At 49.3% G+C, this 18806-nt stretch overlaps 6 protein-coding genes across 6 annotated transcripts; 5 read left to right on the top strand and 1 right to left on the bottom strand.

Annotated features, from left to right (window-relative positions):
• Positions 1-29: 29 nt before the first annotated feature.
• ENH_00038940 (hypothetical protein, conserved) lies at positions 30-1331 on the top strand (the record flags this gene model as incomplete). The annotated part of the gene is made up of 2 exons (XM_013580629.1): positions 30-1055; positions 1296-1331. The coding sequence occupies 2 exons, from the start codon at positions 30-32 to the stop codon at positions 1329-1331; spliced, it is 1062 nt and encodes a 353-aa protein (XP_013436083.1).
• Positions 1332-5525: 4194 nt separating this feature from the next.
• Positions 5526-7726, top strand: ENH_00038930 (hypothetical protein, conserved; the record flags this gene model as incomplete). The annotated part of the gene is made up of 5 exons (XM_013580628.1): positions 5526-5612; positions 5806-6354; positions 6510-6560; positions 6705-7559; positions 7646-7726. 5 exons carry the CDS (start codon positions 5526-5528, stop codon positions 7724-7726), a joined length of 1623 nt encoding a protein of 540 aa, XP_013436082.1.
• Positions 7727-10890: 3164 nt separating this feature from the next.
• Positions 10891-11709, top strand: ENH_00038920 (hypothetical protein, conserved; the record flags this gene model as incomplete). The annotated part of the gene is made up of 1 exon (XM_013580627.1): positions 10891-11709. One exon carries the CDS (start codon positions 10891-10893, stop codon positions 11707-11709), a length of 819 nt encoding a protein of 272 aa, XP_013436081.1.
• Positions 11710-12006: 297 nt separating this feature from the next.
• On the top strand, positions 12007-14043 carry ENH_00038910 (hypothetical protein, conserved; the record flags this gene model as incomplete). Its single annotated transcript, XM_013580626.1, has 3 exons — positions 12007-12441; positions 12472-12933; positions 13069-14043. The coding sequence occupies 3 exons, from the start codon at positions 12007-12009 to the stop codon at positions 14041-14043; spliced, it is 1872 nt and encodes a 623-aa protein (XP_013436080.1).
• A 655-nt stretch (positions 14044-14698) lies between these two features.
• Positions 14699-15785, bottom strand: ENH_00038900 (prefoldin subunit 5, putative; the record flags this gene model as incomplete). Its single annotated transcript, XM_013580625.1, has 4 exons — positions 14699-14855; positions 15049-15143; positions 15284-15448; positions 15687-15785. The coding sequence occupies 4 exons, from the start codon at positions 15783-15785 to the stop codon at positions 14699-14701; spliced, it is 516 nt and encodes a 171-aa protein (XP_013436079.1).
• A 1009-nt stretch (positions 15786-16794) lies between these two features.
• On the top strand, positions 16795-17700 carry ENH_00038890 (hypothetical protein, conserved; the record flags this gene model as incomplete). The annotated part of the gene is given in 4 exon segments (XM_013580624.1): positions 16795-16881; positions 16982-17046; positions 17176-17515; positions 17521-17700. Coding segments are annotated over 4 exon segments (672 nt in total).
• Positions 17701-18806: the final 1106 nt, after the last annotated feature.

Raw genomic sequence — 18806 nt, 5'->3', positions numbered from 1 at the left:
CGGGCACAGCTGGAAAGGGGGTTGCAGAGATGCCACTTCCTGCGAAAGACGAAACATACCTACCGGTAGTGGAGGACATAAATGGAGCAGTAGATTCCTCGCTGTCCCCTTTTGCAGGCAACACGCAGGACGCTGATAACTACATTGTTGCACAAGATGATGGGCAGCTCCTTGGCAGGCTCCAGCGCAGGCTACGACAACGGCGACCTGGCGACTGTTTACATTTTCCTGCTACCCTCGCATCCGTTATTTCTGTCGTGGTTATTTTAACATGGCTTGCTCTATGTAAGGGATCCCAAACGATGCGTAACTCTTCAGGGCCGGTGCAGCGGAGCCTCGCAGAGGTAGATAACGCGGAGCTGTCAGCTTTATTAGACCAATGCGTAGAAATGGAAGAGGATTTAGGCATCCTAACGTATGCCCCTAGCATGAGTGGGGAGCCTGCAAATAATAAGGCTAGGCTGGCAATGATGCTGCACGAATCTGCAGAAGCTTTTACACGCTCGCGAGAGCGGGCTTCAAAGATATCAAGCGGAGAGGCAGACAAAAGCGCCCAAAGTACATTTGAAATTAAGGAAACTTCAGCTATGAAGGAAGCACCAATGCTATCGATGCCGCTTGCTTTCAGCATACCCTCCGAGCAAAGGGCAGAGCTGCGCCAAACTTACACAGCTGGGATATTCAAACCTCCCCATGCTGTTCATTTTGAAGGACACAGCCTCCCCAATCCTTCTTTTGTTACTGGAAACTATGCTGGTTGCAGTTATGGCTCTTTAGAGCACGGGCCTGCTGCAGTTTTCTCACCATCGTCAGTTGGGTATACAACCAGGACTGATTTCAACTTCAACATGGGTATGCGAGAGCACTGCCCCGAGGAAATCATGTCTCGAGATGCAAATGAACGGCATACGTACGGGCAAGGGGATGTTGGAGCTGCACTAGACTTTTCAGAGCCATCTACCTCTCGCGAATCGTTGGCAAGCTTGAAAGCGGACGTGCCATCTTGTGTAAGCAGTTCAAACGTGACGAACTTCAGGGAGCAATCTGATGCGTGGGTAAGCAGTCTCTTAGACAAGTATGCCCCTATCGTCCGGCAAGACATGCCTGCGAGACAGGAAGCCCCTTCAGCTTCAACAGGTGAACAGCCAAGATCCCCAGAAGGTACGTCGTCAAATACAGTAGACATGTTTTCACCGACGCCATAGACGTACACTGTAATAAAATATCTGGGCACATGGACAAAAGTGCGCCTTTGTGAAGCGGCGCGGCAAGCAGGAACGCCAGTCATTCAAGAGGAGAACTTACACGAAATGCTGAAGGAGCTTTTGTAATAATTGATCTTCCCGTTGAACCTTCTGGATGCGCTGCAGGCTCAGAGGAAAGTACCGACGAAGATGACGAATATGAACAAGTGAAGGACCCTAATCGTCATCCGTATGTGCGGCTACCAAAGGTATTTCCGCAGGATGTCAAATCTAGTTTCCGCGGAGAGGCTGCACTAAGAATGACCACGTTTAAGTCTAGCCCAGTGGCAATTTACTCGAATATTCGGGCGCTGTATGCTAAAGAATCACTGAATGCCGACGATGTGAAACTCCTCATGGAGGAGTGTGAAAACCTAATCGCCTACGCATCACACAAGTTTGCAACGAAAAATCTGAAGCCAAAACCATTTCAGATTGCTAGGAGGCTGGGATCACTATTTATGATATTTGATATGCTGGTCTCCGCAATCGAAGTGTTAGGGGAAAGAAAAATGAACACCGGTGCCTGGTGGGACAAATTTACTCAACAGTTTGAAACAGAATATCAAGTTCGCCGAAAGGCCCGCAGCAGGAGAGAAACAACTGAACTACTTCACTGGGTCGGCCGTCTAACTGAAGCACTTTCCATCTATAAGCGAGGAAGGCGCCCGGATCCTGCAGAAATAATTTGCCTGAAGCGGTACATCCTCCACAGGCTAGGCAAAAAGAGTCAATACAATAACAGCCTATGGCATTTTTGGAGAGATGATCGCAATTATTCATGATGCACCGAACTTTCAAACTTCCCACTACAGCGCAGAGGCAGAGAACGCGAAAGGTGGTCCACATTGTGTCGAATTAGCTTGGCAGCTCTTTCTCAAAACACTCTCTTCTCCTTCGCAAAAGCCTTTTCGCAGTGCTCGTAGTCCTTACCTATACTCGAAAGTGCAGGCTTCTAAAGTGAGTGGAGGCACTGCACAGAAATCGATCAAGTTGGCGTGAATGATCCGCAACAGGAATTTACCTACTTCGTGCATGCATGCTCTGGGGAAACTCCTTCGAGTTATTGCGTGCTTTCTACGCAGCAGTGAATTTTCACTGTCAATGCGGTACGTTGCTACGTACCGAACCCGTATGCCGTCCCCCATATTTCGAGTCTCCGGACGTCGAGGACTCGCACGAGTTGAACGCAGCAGCCCCGTATTTGGCAGGATGGCACAGGGATACACTGCATACTTTTTTGATCGACGTGAGCAGCATCCACAAAGTAAGCTTCACTAGCGTGGACTGCCTGGCAGGTGGCTTACTACTGAAACCACTTCTTGCAGCTCTCATTAGATGCAAGCTAAAGTGTTGCGGCTCGTATGTTACACGTTGCTGCGAGCAAGAGCTTTCTCGCTGTTCAAGACTGATGGCATAAGCAACTGTGATTTTGATAGCTTCCCGCCTGAGCCTATTGCCGAATGTTCATGTGCAGTATCTGTTACCGTCCTTTTGTCACTACGCCGGGAAAATTGGACTTCAACTTTGCAGGAATCCCTAATAGCAAAATTTCCGAGAAGAACTGCAGCAAATGATCCCTCTTGCCATTAGAACACGCCAAATCTGCCTTCAGGATATAGGCTTGTGTATGTCTAAAATATATTTATCAACTGGTACTTCACCTCTACCGATAGTTTTGCTGGGAGGCAAAGAAACAAAAGGTACTTGCTCGTGCTCCAAAAGCAAGCCTTAACGTCTGTCAGGTCTTATTATGTAAAAATGCGAGCCAGTAAATGAGGAAGAGCAGCCTTTTAATGATGAAGGCCTTCACGGGCGGCAAAATTTCACCTCATTTTAGCTCTTTACTCAACACTCAGGGGTAGCCATTGACTTCAACCCTTACAAAAGGCACAATACAGCTCGAATTAGAACAAAACAGGCTCAATTTCATATTGTATGTTGCGTGAACACTGTCCTACATGCTGCCACCCTCAAATTGATCGTAATGCATGTGGTACTACACGTAACAGCACAGCTAGCACGCTCCTTTGCGTAAAATTCATCTTAAATATAAGTCCCGGTAGGTTGGTCTTTCAGTTGACAGCAAATCTAACGAAGGAACAGGAATTATTCAAGGTGCCTTGGGGCACACTGGAGCACTGCGCTGCAAACTGACAAGCGCCAACTCCCCAGTTTAGTCCCTTCCAGCATTACTGCGAGAGAACGAACGCCGTTGTGTGCAGCTGGCGAATCCACAACTTCTTAACAAATACATGATCCTCAAGGATGAATGAGAGCAACGAAGAGGACAGGGAGAAACGCTAAAAGCAGCATCGTACCAACGCCTCTATTTCCGGCAGTACGGCAGACAGAAGCAAATCAGAACGTTTAAATACTCCGCTGAGTGGGCGTTGTGCAAAACGCAGATTGTCAGCAAGAACGAACCCCTACAAAAATGTAAAGCCCTTGGATAGCAGGACTTCGTTGGGTGAGTCGATGTCATGAATCAGGGAATGGGAGCTTCCGTGTTCAGCAGGGCAGCCACCAAACTGTAGGAGAACGACAAAGCCGCTTGGACTTGAAGATTCTTGTAAATTGCGAGATGATAAGCCCATGAATTTCAAGACCTGTGAAGTGCACTAGTTGCCAGCTTCCACACCCTGAATTTGCAAAGTCAAAATTTTTGAAATGAGCGCAGATCTCTCGTAGCTCTTCAGCGATGCTGAGCAGTCACTGCAAGTTTTCAGGTTGCAAAGTGGCATAGCTAGCCCTCAGAATATAAGCTGAAGTGAAGTCAATATAAGACTGAGAGACGTAAGGGCAAACTAGATGGGATGAGCATAGCTCTGTCTGAGCAGTTCGAGCCCTTATGACAAAGTACCACGAAAGTAAAGTGGAGTTGCTCCATTGTGGGAACCTGGCTTGCATATTGGGAAAGAACACTCAATGCTTGCTGCTTAAGAATAGGCCAAACTAGACTCCGACGAGTATCTGCATGACTCATCTATATATGTATTTGTGCAAGGCTTGACCTGTGCTGGATTTGCTGCTTGTGCTGTTGCAGAGTCCAACAACACACAAGTCTGTCACGTCTGCGCTTTCGGCTTAGTTGCTTTACTCAAGGGTTCTAGAGAGAAATGAGAGATTTGATGTCAAAAGAGTGACACTTTCTCATGCTGCCTTCATTGTCTGTTCGTGTACTGTTGTCGAGGCAAAAGCCGAAATTCTTTTCTTGGCCAGTGAACATAGAAGGGCTGCAGCTCAGACACAATCCGGTTTCAAAGCCTGAAGACGGCATGAGTTCGTTAAAAAGCCGCCTTCTCACAGTGCTTTCTACAGAAAACAATGTTTTTAGACAATCAAACAGTTCGACGAACCGGTATTCTCTTAAAACCAAGGGAAGTCTACCAGAGCGCGTCACTGACGACACGCAGGTACGTGGATCCTGTTATCTTTGCTGCGAACGCTCTTGGCTAGCTTTGTTCTGCAGGTAATATCTTCGCTCTTGTCATAGTTTTCCGTCCATCTTGGGGACGATCAAGTGTGACATATACTTCGACCTACTGGTGCACGGGCTTGCTCTTAGCACATAAATGAAGCCTGCCGACAGGCCCATACCTCTCTCCAAAAGGTCGGCTGAAGCACCTAGGAAAGCCTGCCGCAGCTTCGCCCAAGAAGTCTTGAGAACACTCATATAATGGCTGAATCCGAAATATGAAGTTTTAGCGTTACTGGTTGCAGGACACCGCTTCAGCCGGCAGCAGAACTCTATGCATAACACCGACCCCAACAGCCCCAGGATTGGTCTGTACTCTGATATCCTAGCAGACGATGAAGGCTGCTTTCTGATAAAGTTTTGGATGGTTGGCTTGATTACCTTTGCCAGTTTGCTGTTGTCGACAATTCTGTACCGATGCCGAGAGCTGCGTGGTGCACTGCACGCCGAGCAACTACAAACAGTGAATCTCCGGACCACTCACCTGAAGCATACTTTTATCTTCGTGCAAAGAAACATTGCATTTTTTTTCTGGCAGCGTTTCCTAATTTGCTAAAGACCAAGAATATCGACCTAGCAGAAGCTTCTTATCCAGCGATCTGGTAACTCTGAAGGAGTGCCTTCCGCCATCGCTTCTCACTGCGACATCGTTGCTGCGCTTCCCTGGTCGCGTGGGGAATTCACATGAGTATCAAAGCAGAGCGGTGCACTGTCCCCTTACTGTCAGTTGCGAAGGGAGCACCGGAACAGGCAAAGCTATGGGTCCCAAAACTCCATTAATTTCATGAGTACCCGACTCACTTATGAAGAAGACGGCCTCTGAAGACGGAAGTATGGCAGTACCGGAGTTTTTCTCAAGATGCTTCAGCGTCAATCGGAAGGCTAAAATGGTGGGGCAATAAATTTTGCAGTTTCATGCATTAGCGACTGTGAGCGACCTTTCACATAGCTTAGAAAATCGCGGCCTTTACACCGAAGTGCAACGCTTACCACTCAAGAAGTCCTGCAGGCATTCTTCGAAATATGTAATTTTCTTCTCCTCAAACCACCCTGGACCCTTTTTTGCGCTGCCACTTGCTTTAGGTACTCGAGCTTCTTGGCTTTAGATCCGCCGCAGCGCTACCTGGGCACCTGCATGCAGCAGTACTACAGCTGCTCCTGATGGGGCCAGTTGCTCTCTCGAGCATAGATTCAACAACCCAATGTGCACTTCCGAGAACAGAAGCCCGTTTGATCCCCCTGAGTAGTGATGGCTGTGTTGTTCAGTGCCTTTTTGCTGATTGGCTTACTAAGATCAGCAAATGGCTCAAAGTACCTCGATCCCGCTATGTAATGCTTCTTGCTGTCATGCCGGAATCTGGCCCGGAACAGCAATTAGCACTCAACGCCTCGAGCTCTCGCGGGACTAAGCCAGCAGCAGTGGCTACACTGGACTCTGCTAAAGTACTGGATGCGCCCACTTTACTACCAGGGGCAAAACGACTCGGGGTGCACAGGCGGCCTACACAACTGCTGCTTGTTACTTTCAAGGCATCCCAGAGACCGCTCTTCAAGTGTGACGGCGAGGTTGCCGGCCACCACAGTTTAGGATGGGCTGAGCCATCAGAGGTCTTCAGAATTGACAGCAGTCACGTAGGCCCCAAAATTTACTACTTAGCTGCTAAAAAGGATCTCGAAGTTGTCCTGTTCCTCGGTAGACCACTTCTCATGATTGAGCGTTTAGACTTTCGCCGTCGTCTTCGGCACCACACAACAACTCTTCATGTGTTCCTTGTGTTAAATTGCAGAAAGCGTTATGCAGACTTGTGTTCTGTGGAAGGGACAGCAAGCGTGTCCTGGTGAGTGTGACATGAAAACAGCGTATGAAAGTTTTACTGGAGCATGCAATCATTTGTGCCACAGTGAGAGCGAGTGCTCCGTAACAGTGCACAGTAGAACTTCTCATTTCGTCAATTTTCTGTTGCTCATTCATTGCCTTTTAGGTTGTTGAAGGCCTAGGCGGTCGACTTCTCGTTTTGGGGGAACTGTCGAACCACGTGACGTCCTTCCCGGCTACTGACGAAGGCCGGGCGTGTGGCATACCACGGTTGGAGAGACTTGCATATCTGATAAATGCAAACGCACCCTTTTGTGCCTCTCCTCGTCCTCCTCGTTGGCGGAGGTTGCTGCAGCTGTTTGCTGCCACTGCGACCGCAGTGGATTTAGGAACACCAACGGCTGTTTTGGCATTCGGATTCAGCGATATGAAGCACCACGCAAGGGTCAATCAGGCGCCTGTGCAAAAAGCTCCAGATGACATTAATTCCTTCAAAACGAGCTACACTCATTGGAATCAAACATATGCCCCTGCTGCGCTCGGGGAGCAGCAGAGGATTCCTTTGCTGGCTGTGCTGCTTCGTCTGTCGATTTCCGCCTGTCTTACTGTCTGCCGAACGCTATCGTTCGTTATGAGACTTCCTTACGCGCGCACTGTGTCGCCACAGGAGCCTTGTACAGAAGATTGCAATGCAACACGGGTCGCTTTAGACGAAGGCCATAGCAGCTACACATGGAGTCCGAGTAGCCGTATTGACTTTGAATACCGCTCATGTGTCTGCTTACGACGTGCTCATGGCTCCAGAGTGGGAAATAGCGGCCACCTTTTGCCAAGTGCAGTCTGCGCAGCTCGTCCCACACGTACGTTGAGACAGCTTATTGACGACCAACAGCGTGCTGTCGCTGCACTCGCGATCCGGGAACGCTGTCAAAAAGCTGCGATGCTGCAGCAGGAGCACCGGCTGCTTGATCAACAAGCCTCAAGGGCGCTGATGGACGAGCATGGGCAGCTGTTCCCTCAAGTAAACGCACACTCCTTGTTATTGTTGTAGTCTTGCGGCTAGGGGCCTTCTGCTTCGCTTTGATGTGTGGGACGCTTCCGTTTCAGTGGGATATTTCGCTGCATGGCCTTACCTGGATTGCTTCGGTGTTGCACTGTGCACGCACTTTCAGGCCCGTCGTTGGGTGAATTCAACCGAAGGACAGCTTTTAATGCTGTGCCTTACAGGACGCAGTTGGAGGCCCTCCCCAGTTCCACGTAGCTAGCTAGCGTTGCTATGGACCATATTATTAGAAAAAGCAGCTCGACGTCAATGAAGCAGGTGCTTTTCTTCAAAGGGCGATGTGACCTGGGCGTGGTAACAGTGCTACACATAAATGAAATCTGCCGTTCCTTCAACTCAAAGTTGTCCTGGCGAAACAGGGTTCCACTTTGCTTGAGTATAGAAAGCAAACATGCCTTGCTTTTAGGCTATATTTGCCACCCAGTGGCAGTGTACAGTTTTCGGCCATTGGCTGTCAAGCAGCAGCTATGGACTGCCGGCTGCGCGGTTCTACGCTGGATGCGCTGATTTTGACTTTCCAGCTGCACGACATTTTTTTGTGGCAGGCATATGCATTCGTCTTCGCCTGTTGCTGAGGTAGTTACTAAAGGTGACCGCACGAATAGCATGATTTAGACCGCCTAAAATTACGAGCGTTCCACTGCAATGAGTGCAAATAGTACCTTGCAAGCTGTGGATTTTAATTCTAAGAACTAAGCGCGCAGCTGTGGATCCTGGTTTTCATAGGCAGCTGTTTCCAGCGCATGGCAGCGAATGGCAACGCGAGCAGCGCATTTGATTCCATGACCTGGACTCAAGAGTCTTGTTTTGCCGTTTGTTTTGCAGTGCTGTGCTCGAAGCACACAAAGGCAGAAAATCTTTCTCAATTACTTACAAAGAGAGCGCCCTTTTCGGTGATGTGTTTTTTGTGCTTCCCCATTGTGCAGTGCTGAGGGGGGCTGCAAGCGTTTAACTAATTCCTCAGCGTCTGCTGGAATGTGAGCTGCACGTATTGACAGCCCAGGTGCGATCTGGAGGGAAACACAATCGGCATTCTTCGGTTCCGAGCTACTCCTTGCGCCTCTGCGATCAGGAGGGTGTTGGCCTGATGTAGGCATTGGCTTTGCGATCCGCATGAGGAGTGGTGGCCTGATCAACCCATTCGTATGCGGCGCCATACTTCATTTAGTTGTCAACGTAGTTATCAGATAAAGGCACTGCAGCGCCTTTAAGGAAGATCTGAGCGTGTTGCACTCCCGAATCTTCGAAGGCCCACCACCGTCCGTTTTTGTTCAGTGCTAATGCTACTTTATGACAATTGTTTTGAAGTTGTCGAGTTAGGGCCGCACTTGGGTGCATCGAACCGCTCAGGATTGCTGACACAAAAGGTTACATCCAGGTCAGAGAATTTGGTTTACCTGGCGGAATGGTGACGCGGAGCGAAATTCGTGTCCGCTGGGCACGGCGCATTGCATTGGATGCTTAATTCATTACCAGACACAACAATACAGCTGACGAGACTGGCATATAATTGCAGCCTGGCAGTCAAACAAAACTATTCGAAGCTGTCGCGCCTGCTACTCCTGATCTGCGAATGCAAGTTGATTGTACATTCTCCCTGGAAATCTGAAAAGCATCTTAATGGGATCTCTCGCAGCTGCGGGCGAAACCTATAATAAGAAGCCTTTGGTCTGTTTTGCAGGAGAGGCATAGTTCTACGTCACCGGGCGAAAGGTCTTAGGTTTACAGTGCTCTCTGCGAAAGCAGTACCTGTACTGTGGGGAACAGTGGATGCTGAAAACCAGTCCCCCAAAGGAGCTCAACACTTTTGGCTCTACATCAAGCGCGAAAATGAGGGATTTGCTGTCGGGAGGCAGACTTGGAAGCACTGTGAGCAAGAGCTTCACGAGGTCGTGAATTTGAACCAACGCCACGACAAAGTAGGTGAGTAGCTTCAGCTGGACGGACGGTGCCACACAGCCATACGGAAACCAAGCCAAAAAAAGTGGGGTCTGAAGAAGGGAGGCACAATAGGCGAATTGTCATGGACGTGGGGAAAAATCAAAATAATTGTATGGGTAGCTTTGCAGAACCAGATAAAGCGGATGCTACTGTCCGTGTCATCCTAACAAATCAACCGGAACTGAAGTTTCCACGTGCTATATTATTGATGCTTTAACCTAAAAAGAACAAATCTTTGGCCCTCCTGGCAAGCCATGTCTCATGTTCTGTTGGAATTTCACAGAAACTCATCCCAGAAGTGCAAAAACCTGCAGCGTTCCACGGAGAGCCCTAATTCAATTTGTGAGTGGTGCAATCGACGCACATGTGTTAAACCTACCACTACATCAGAGGTGAATGCAGTGCAAAGCAAGGGAAAATCGATTGGGGCACGAGCAGCTGTTTACCAAGAAAGCAGGTTTCGTATCCCCCACATCTTACAGTTTCATAAAAAGGCTCCAGAGGAGTTACATCTTGTCCCGCTCTGTCCATGCAGGCTCGAGCATTGTTATTCTCTAAAGTAACCACCAAAGCTGAGCAGTCACTTGTGTTAGCGGTAGAAGCAGCCGCCGACGGAACCAGAAGCCCCCAGTTTCTGTTGGAATGATCCTTACCTTGCGAGGACTCGTCTAAAGACCTTCTTACGCGCACTTTTGATTTAAAGGTGGAGAAAGTCCCTTTTACTGCGTTGAATGTCACGCGTCGCTGCAAAGGTACCATGTCCTAGCAGGTCACTTCGAAGTGACCTCCATTTGCCGTTGCCTTCTGCCACTTTGGCTTTTGCCCCCGACAAACGGCCATGAATATGCCCCCACATATATGAATAATGCTATGAAAAAATGTATGAGCCATCATATCTGCTGCCCACTACCGAGCAGAAACTCCAGCAATAGATTGCAGCTAAAACGCTTCAGTAGCCTGCCCATTCTCTTGCTCTGCTGCTGGGAGCACGCTACGCCCAACAAGCACTCACTCACTCAACTTTAGTTTCCTAAATTTTTTCCTGCTACGCTACGTGAATTTTATGATTTACAACCGCAGCGGATATACGTTAGCTCTTCTCTGGCAGAGAAAGCACAGTACAGTGCACGGGGCTGGCTGTTTTGTCAAGTGCTACACCTCTTGTGTCTTGTTCTTTATTGAACAAACATATTGGAGAGCACCCTGCGTTTGTTCATACTCGAGGAGCTGCATACAGCGAACTTTAATGTGGAAAGACCATCGAAGTCGTGTGGTGATATACACACCTACAGCCAACATTTGACACATTCCACTGAAAGCGACAAAGCACAAGTTGATGAGAGCTAAAATGAGAAATGGAGCAGGAAAAGGTGGTGGCGATAGCACGGACAGGATCCAGAATGAAATGCCTACTGTACAGAGCATGTTACAGAGAAAGAGGCCACAAACAGCCACGAGCCGCACTTTCGTACATCCTGAAGGGAAATGGAGTACTGGGTCACAACGGGATAGGTCCAGTAGCTGTTCTTTGGCGACAGAAAAAGCACAGCACGCGGCAGCGCTCAATGGCGCTAGGAAATCACGTTATGTCAAATTTGAATCTCGTTTTACTTTTTCGCATAACAATCCTAAATACTACTTCGAGCTGCCTGCACAGCCTGCCACAGGATGGTGGAAAGCTCTTGTGAAGCATCGGAGGCAATCGCCTGCATTTGTTGAGCGTTTGTGCAAAAACCTCGACATATTACTGCCAGACACACTTTATGCAACATCTACCGAATGCTACTACATAACGAACAATTCCCTGGCCCTAACTTCGGATAGCTCGTCTTCACAAAGTCTGTCTCTCCCTGAAAATGCCTGGAGTGGCTGGATAATAAAGGAAGACTTCACTGCCTCTAAACTTTTTGAGAAGAATGCGGCACTCTACCTGGCCTCGTCAGGGTTCCCTGGCGGCAAAATGATGCGGCGTTCAGCCCCCCAATCCCTGCGGAGTGACCAACGTCGTACAATCCAAATGGCAATGGCTGTTCCAGCAGCTGTGGTGAAACAACAACACTACGCAGCGGCAAATCGGAATATCACGAAAGCGCTTGATCTTTCCAGCACGGCTGCCTTTCTAGCAGATTCATCGTCAGAGCGTCTTGTCCAAGTGCGTCATTATTAACCACGACGCTCATGACATTACCACGTCACACTTTGCGTTGGCTGTCCGTCAGCTGACTACGCCCATATTCCCGTCTGTTCCTTTCTGAGCCACTACATACAGGCGCAAGTGAAGCGCGGTCTGAATTCAGCAACGTAGCCCATATATGAGGTCTGTTGCCACTGTGTCAATACTAAGTATTTGAGCTACAGTAAAAGTTTGCTCCGCCAGGACCGTGCGTGGTTCTTGAAGGTCTTTGTTCATGGAAAAAAACATTCACGGTGCCAGTTGACAAGAGCAGCATGGCGAGCAGGGAGCATGCCGGTTGGTTTCACCTTGGTCAACAAGCTGACTCCCGAAGAGGGCCGCGATGCCAACTTAGATATCACTGGGCAGTTCTGTGTAAGCTGCGACAACATGTTCCCGGTCTGGAGGCCAAGCGAAACCGACTACGACCTTCATGAAGATGATTCAGCAGCTGATGCGCAGCAACGAATTGACTCCTGTAGCACATTTGACGTGTTCACCTTATCTGGAGCAAGTTTATCTGAGGCCTCCAGGATCGCTCAAAAATTGGCGCTACTGACTCAGACGCTTTTTAAAGTATGGCTGGAGTCACTGGTGGTAGACTTAGTCAAGGGGTGGAACGGCAAATTGTATTTCCTGCAGGTGCGTTTGTGGGACTGTCAGGCAGGTTCCCTTTTCAGCATTCCAACGTTTCAAACTGCAATTCAGCTGGCCTACAGAATGTGCGTTGCATGATTGCTGTTGAGGGCTCATCAGGTCAAATCCTTCACCCTAAGAAAGTCTGGACCTCATGTTGATTCTGCTTTAAAAGTGGATGCAGTCAGGAGAGACACAGACGATGAGCCTCCTGATGAGGCCTTGAAAGCTAGTGCCGCCATACTCCGGAGGCAGCAAGCCTCCTTAGCTCAACCATCTGTTTGCGCAATGTGCGGACTAAGTCGGAGCAAAAAATCTTTGAACCGCATGCTGAATCACCGAATGATGCTGGAGGCTCAGCACCATATGCGTAAAAGGGGTGTAGAAATACTGTTTTTCCATCAGGCTAGGAAGCAACAGCTGTCAGCAGAGTCTCCCGTCTGTGGTACGTGCTACTCTCTCTATTTGGCCGAAAAGGAGCTCATTCAGCTTGAGGCAGAAATGGCCAGGGAAACTGGCCAGCATATCAGCGCTGATGCTGGGAAGCTCTGTTTTGTTACCGGCATACTGGACGCGATTCAGGTAAGGTGGAATCTCTGCTTTGGGGCTGTTTTGCACCTTAAAAATTCCCATATTGCCGTGTGCAGCAGTTACGCAGTTACACTTTCACTATGGTGCATGCGTGGTGCCTCAACGCGTTTCCGCATTCTGCATCAGGGCAGCTTTCTTATGAATGACCCCGACCTACTGGAGTTGCTCCAAGCGTTCGAAAACTCGTGTCAAAATACGCAATGGCCAAGTTCCACAGTCGGATCTGCTGATGGACTCGACGGCAATTCAGAAGTTGCAGAAGACGACAGCATTCTCGTAGCATTGGCAAACAAAGGAAGCGATGCCGCCGATAGACATGCTGCAGGGAGACAGTACTCAGACACCTCGCTGACAAAAGATGCTCAAGGAGCGTTGATAACGTTCCGTGGAGGCGAAGCTATCCAGTCAGCGCCACGTCCTCAGCCGTACGACATTGCTTTGCCCGCCGCACTGCATCAGTGGCGCCTCATGCTGTTCCTGGATTCGCTTCAGGATCCTCCTGCCTCTTCTTGCATGGAAAAACCAAACTCATACTTGCTGCAGCTTGGGCTTTTTGGCAGCACATCCCCTGTGGTGTTGCCTGTCCCCGATGAGCGGGGAGTTGTGCGTATTCGCCGCATGCTGATTTTCTACCTTTTTTCAAAAAAGCCAACAGTCACAGAAATATTCAAGGAAGACTTGCACTTCTCATTACGTCCTGGCGTCAGTTCCCGCCTCACCCAGCGAACAGGTAAATCGAGGGTTCAATCAGCTGGATACCCAAGGTCACACGCGTTAAATCCAAACGTGAAACCCCAAAGGTCATTCTCTGGCGATTCAGAATCTGCGGAGCAAGCCGTTGCAGTGGGCAGCTGCTCGCTAGGTCGCTTGGCCGGAAAACGGAGCGTTAAGAACCAAACTTGTGTTTTGCTCTTCGAAGGCAGCACTGGCCGGTGTAGGCTGCGCATTACCCTAGGTTTGCACAGGGATATGCAAATCCCAACTCAGTACGTTTCAGTCATTCCATACCATGATGCCTTCTTATCCCAAGCTCCATATTGTTGCTCCTGCCCCCTTCCAACGGAGTGGCTGGACTGCTTCGTGACGGCCCCAAACTCTTGAAGCAGCACTCTGGCTGCATGCTCCTCTGCCAAATGCCTTTTCTTCCATTAGGCGTCCCTTCTTGTAGGCTTGCCCTGACACCGCTGCTAGAGGCCATCACTAAACACGGCAACACTAACTAGAACACAACTGTCATACGAAAACCGTCCATGATTAGCCAATTAGATTGTCCTGCATGCAGTAAGTGTCTCTGTAACCTTATATTCAGTCCAATTGCACGGCATATGCGACAGCCTTGTCTCTACAGGGTAGTCAATATAGTGCGCTGAAACTAACACAGTTTCGTTCAAAAAGAAATAATCCATATCTCTGGCCCTCTTCAGGTGCAGATCGATGCACTATAAGACAGGACACGGTGAATGCAAAGGGCCACTAGCGCATATACGCGCAGAAACACTACGCTTCCTCTTTACCCCAAGCGTCGCATTCATGAGGTAGACGTAGCTCTGTCTTTCGTAGTACAAATTCCTGAGATTACTGAATCCCGGAAACTAGCTCCACAAGCAAATCACTTGGAAGGAAACACACTGCGCGTCCTCCATTTCGCCAAACCAAGGAGCCGGGTAACCGCAGGGATCAAGAAGAGATGGTGGAATCCATACAGACGCAGAATTCAGCTATTCTTGGCGGATGCTGTGTTTGCAAAAACGTGGAATCATGCTGGTGCCGGCTGCCGACGGGCAGCGGATGCCCCAGAAGGTGCTTCGTCCCTCGAACGGTTCAGCGTTGCCACCAGCACCTGCAGCTGCTTCACTTTATCGCTAATTATCTTCTCAAGCCGCGCTTGTTGCTCCGACATGGAAGTCAAAATCCTGTGAAGCGTCACCAGAATCAGCAGAATACATCTACAGCAGTTGGTGCCATGACTGCATATTATTGTGACCACTACTCTGTAGGAGCAATGCTGCTGCACATGGAGAGTTGAATGTGGATGAGCCCTTGCAGTGAGACTGAATATTATTTATTTGGGCTAAAGCAGATCCCGCAATGCAAATCCAGCCTTACCTCATTGCATCTTTCTTTTCATCTTGATATGTCTTTTGGATCATGTACCCTGCGCCGATGTCGACAAGAACTTTGTCATCGCAGTCAAGTCGACCCTGAAGACCAGTATGTAAATCAAAGCTGTGGGACAGCTCAAACGCGTACTTAACGACCCGACCCAAGCCACGGGTACTTTCTGTCAGCATCCCCAAATCTAGATACTATCATATGTGACAAAGCGGCGTTTCATTCCAACCTTGACGTAGAGTGCTCCTGTGAGTGGCACGAGAACTTCGGGCGCTTCCCCCTCTTTCTGCCTCTGTCTGTACGCATCAAGCTGTATCACTGCCTCACGAGCCTCAGAAACGCGAGATGCCGCGAATTTGAGCTGCGACAAGTGGTTTGAGAGGTTCTCCACTTCCTGCGGACAGCAGGAGCACCGTTCACAAAGAGGTAGGCTGTGCCACTGGTATGACATACAAGCTCACATAACCGCACACCAGCACTGTAAACACGAAGGTGTAAACAGCGAAGGCTCTGGTACTTATTTGCCTTTCCAGCCTTGAAGGAGCTGCATGTCGCGGAAAAGATATAAAATTTTGTTTGTTGGATTCCAGAAAACCTGATAGTGGAACAAGGGCTAGTTCAAAGGTACGCACCGCTTCCGCACGTCGTACCAGTGAGTTACACTGGTTCAGAGTCAAGGAACCCAAGTTGTTTATGTCTTGTTTGACGGTTCCAGCTGTAGGAGCCGCCATTGCTGCAACGCACCCGCTCAGGAAGCCCATCGGATACACCAGGCAGCCTCATGTGGTGGTCACGTCCCCTTTCTCACTGAAAAATGAGCATATTACTGTCATTGATAAAAGAGATGCCACACAAGTGCTCGCGGGGTAGATTAAGCCGCCAGAAGCCAACTTGATGAGCAGTAGCCCTCGCGTGGGCGCATTATAAGTCCTGGGATCTTACCTTCACAAACCCTAAAATCCCTGAAATGTCGAGACACAGTGCCCAAAAAAGCTGATAAAGAAAGAATTTAATGGGCAACCTGGGACAACACGTGCACTTTTTGTTCTTCAAGACAGAGCGGTGGTCCAGTTGGGAGAACTATCACGGCGAAAATATGGTCGGCAGGGCAGGCACTGCTAGAGGGAGCTGGTCTATGGTGTAGTATTCAAAACCTCGTCTGCAGAAAAGAAAAGATTTTAACACGTAAAGAAGTGTACCGCCATACTGGGGCCTGCAGTGCAGGGCTGCATGCAACTTCAGCAACGCCAATCTGCAAAAAGCTACGCTGTCTGCGTTTATCGCGCTCATTTAGCGCGCTACCAAGCTAAACTACTGTCTGCATTAGCCTTGTGAATGAAGAAGTGGCCTGCAGGGGACCTATTCTGGGCTGGCTGTGCCACATTGTCTCCTGTAGACCGCGAGCAGTTTTGCTGCGTGCATGGGTGGCTGCTTCTCCTTGCGCTACTTATAATTCTTCTTACTCGAAAGTCTGTACATTCAGGGAGAAGTGAGCTCCTCATCGCCGCGCTGCCAACCCAAACGGCAGGCCCTACTTAGGCCGAAGAAGATGCATTGGCAGGAGCCGTATGAAGTGCTGACATGGAGCCACTTATGCTAGTTGACGTTCTCCAAACGATAGTAGGAGCTCAGTGAGCACCTTCGTGACACTTTTACCTTCTTGGTGACGGGGGTGACCCAGCACTCCTTGATCCGTATTGCGGAACGGAGCAGAACTCTTCTGATCGGCATTCAGCAACTATGGACAAGTCAGTCCTGGATTTGGAGGAAATTCTTGGTCCTCGTGATGAACAACTTTTGCAGAAGCTCTCTGCGCATGAGCCCGCGGTGGGTGGTGCTTTTGACTGATCTTTTCGGCATTATTTTTTGTCCAACTTCCACCGTCATCACACGCGGTTGCAACACTCCTGTTGTCCTCGTTTTGCAGATACTTGATGAGGTTGTCGACTACTACCTCAGTCGTGTAGGCTGCACAACGACGGATCCCGCAGCGTAGGCTTCCAATGCGCACGTGTATTCTCACCTCGGGCTAACATCGCAAACCTACCATTTCTGTGCTAACGTCGCAAGCTCACCGTCTCTGTGAGGCAGGTCTGCGTGTAGTGTTTATGTGTTTTTCAGGACAAGGCTTTTGTCAGTGGCAGTTCAGGTTGCCTTTGAGAAGGCAATCGACGAAGCCAAGCTAATTCTTGCAAGCTCAAGAGGTGAAGCTTCGGTTGTCAGCCGCCGGACAGATAGAGGCAGCAGCACCCAGTTGCGCCCAATGCAAAGCAAATGCAGCCTTGTGGAAGAATTGCCAGCCTCTCCCGCGGGCGCATGCTCTACATTCGAGGAGGTGGGAACTGCTGGCGGACTGCTGATGGAGTACCTTGTGCCAGGTTCATACGTCGCTGCTGCCTTTACAGTCAAGTTTTGCAGCAGTCTGCGGCTACATGATTGGCCTTCTAGTGTCGGCCCGTGGTAACCCATTATGCCTTTATGAGATGCCCTGCAGCTGTTTTCCGATCTGAATTCTCTCAGGTGAAGGAGCTGGATGTGGAGTCGCTGTGCAAGGCTCTCCAGAGGAACGGCACGTTGCCTGTAGGTCCCGCATTTGACTTACTTTTGCAGCCCTTAGCACCGGAAAACGGAGCACTGGGATCGTGAAGATTGTCGTGCAGTTTTCGATGGAAAACCCTTTACGGAAGATTTTTAAGGCCACGTTTTACGTGCTTTGCGTCTTGTGTACATTTACGTACATAGCATACAGGAGCCAAAGCCGCAACAGTTTCAGCGTTTTACATGGCTTTAGCTTGAGAAGGTGTGAGAAATAGCATTCGATGGGAAGAAGTGCATAGCTTTCTTTTATTACACTCGATTACAGCCAGTTCATTGTTGGGTGTATCTAATAAAACTTGCCCTACGAATGCGGCGATGCAGTCTCTTCCACCAAGACCAACGGAGAACAGAGTTACACAAACAGTTCTGAAAGTGCATGTATTGCTACATTGTGCGTTTTGCAGCTGCGTGTATAGAGCTCCTGCGTAGGCAGTGGCTCCACACGCACAGTGTCCGCTGCTAAGCCACTTCCTTTCGTCTCTACTTTCAGTCGCACGGGCTTCAAATTTATTTCTCCCTTGCCACTATGCTTCTTCCAGAGTGGCTATGTTCGCACAGTGGCGTGTTTGGCGAGCCAGGGAGGGTGCTCATGAGCACCCTCCCTCGTCAGGCAACGCAGAAAGAACGATGCAGTTGCTTAAGTAGTAGTTTGTGCCATGTACACTATGTGTACAGGACACTGCTCATGAGTATGCAACGCTGAAAAATCAGCCAAGCTTTACAAGTCAACCAAAATAGGCGTTAGGCAAAGGTGCAGCAGTTTTGTGAAGTGCCCAGCAGAACTGGGGATTCCCTGAGGCACGCGGGAGAGGGTCCGTCTGGAATCATGAGTTGAAAGTGTATGTGTAGCTACAAAAATGTCAATCTTCTTGAACAGAAGAGTCAGAGTAAACGGCCGTAAAAAACGCGTATTCGTTCTGTCTCGTCTAGGTGTACTGCTTCCTTGTTATCAGCGGCTGGAGCGCAGGCTATTAATCCGCAGTGTTCGGCGGCATTAAAGATCCCTCGTTGGTAATGACAACGCACTGCATGATTTTGTTTATTTCGAGAATGTGCGGCCGTTACTTGTGTAGGGTTTCCGCGGCTAACTCCAGCCCTGCCTCAATAGGAGTCACAACCAATGGTATGGCGTGGTCCAGGCAAGACCGATGATA

The sequence above is a fragment of the Eimeria necatrix genome, genomic scaffold, assembly GCF_000499385.1.
Source record: "Eimeria necatrix Houghton genomic scaffold, Enh_scaff285, whole genome shotgun sequence".
Classification (NCBI taxonomy): Eukaryota; Apicomplexa; class Conoidasida; order Eucoccidiorida; family Eimeriidae; genus Eimeria; species Eimeria necatrix.
The sequence above is the reverse complement of the archived record's forward strand: the minus strand, read 5'-3'. Positions and strand labels throughout refer to the sequence as shown.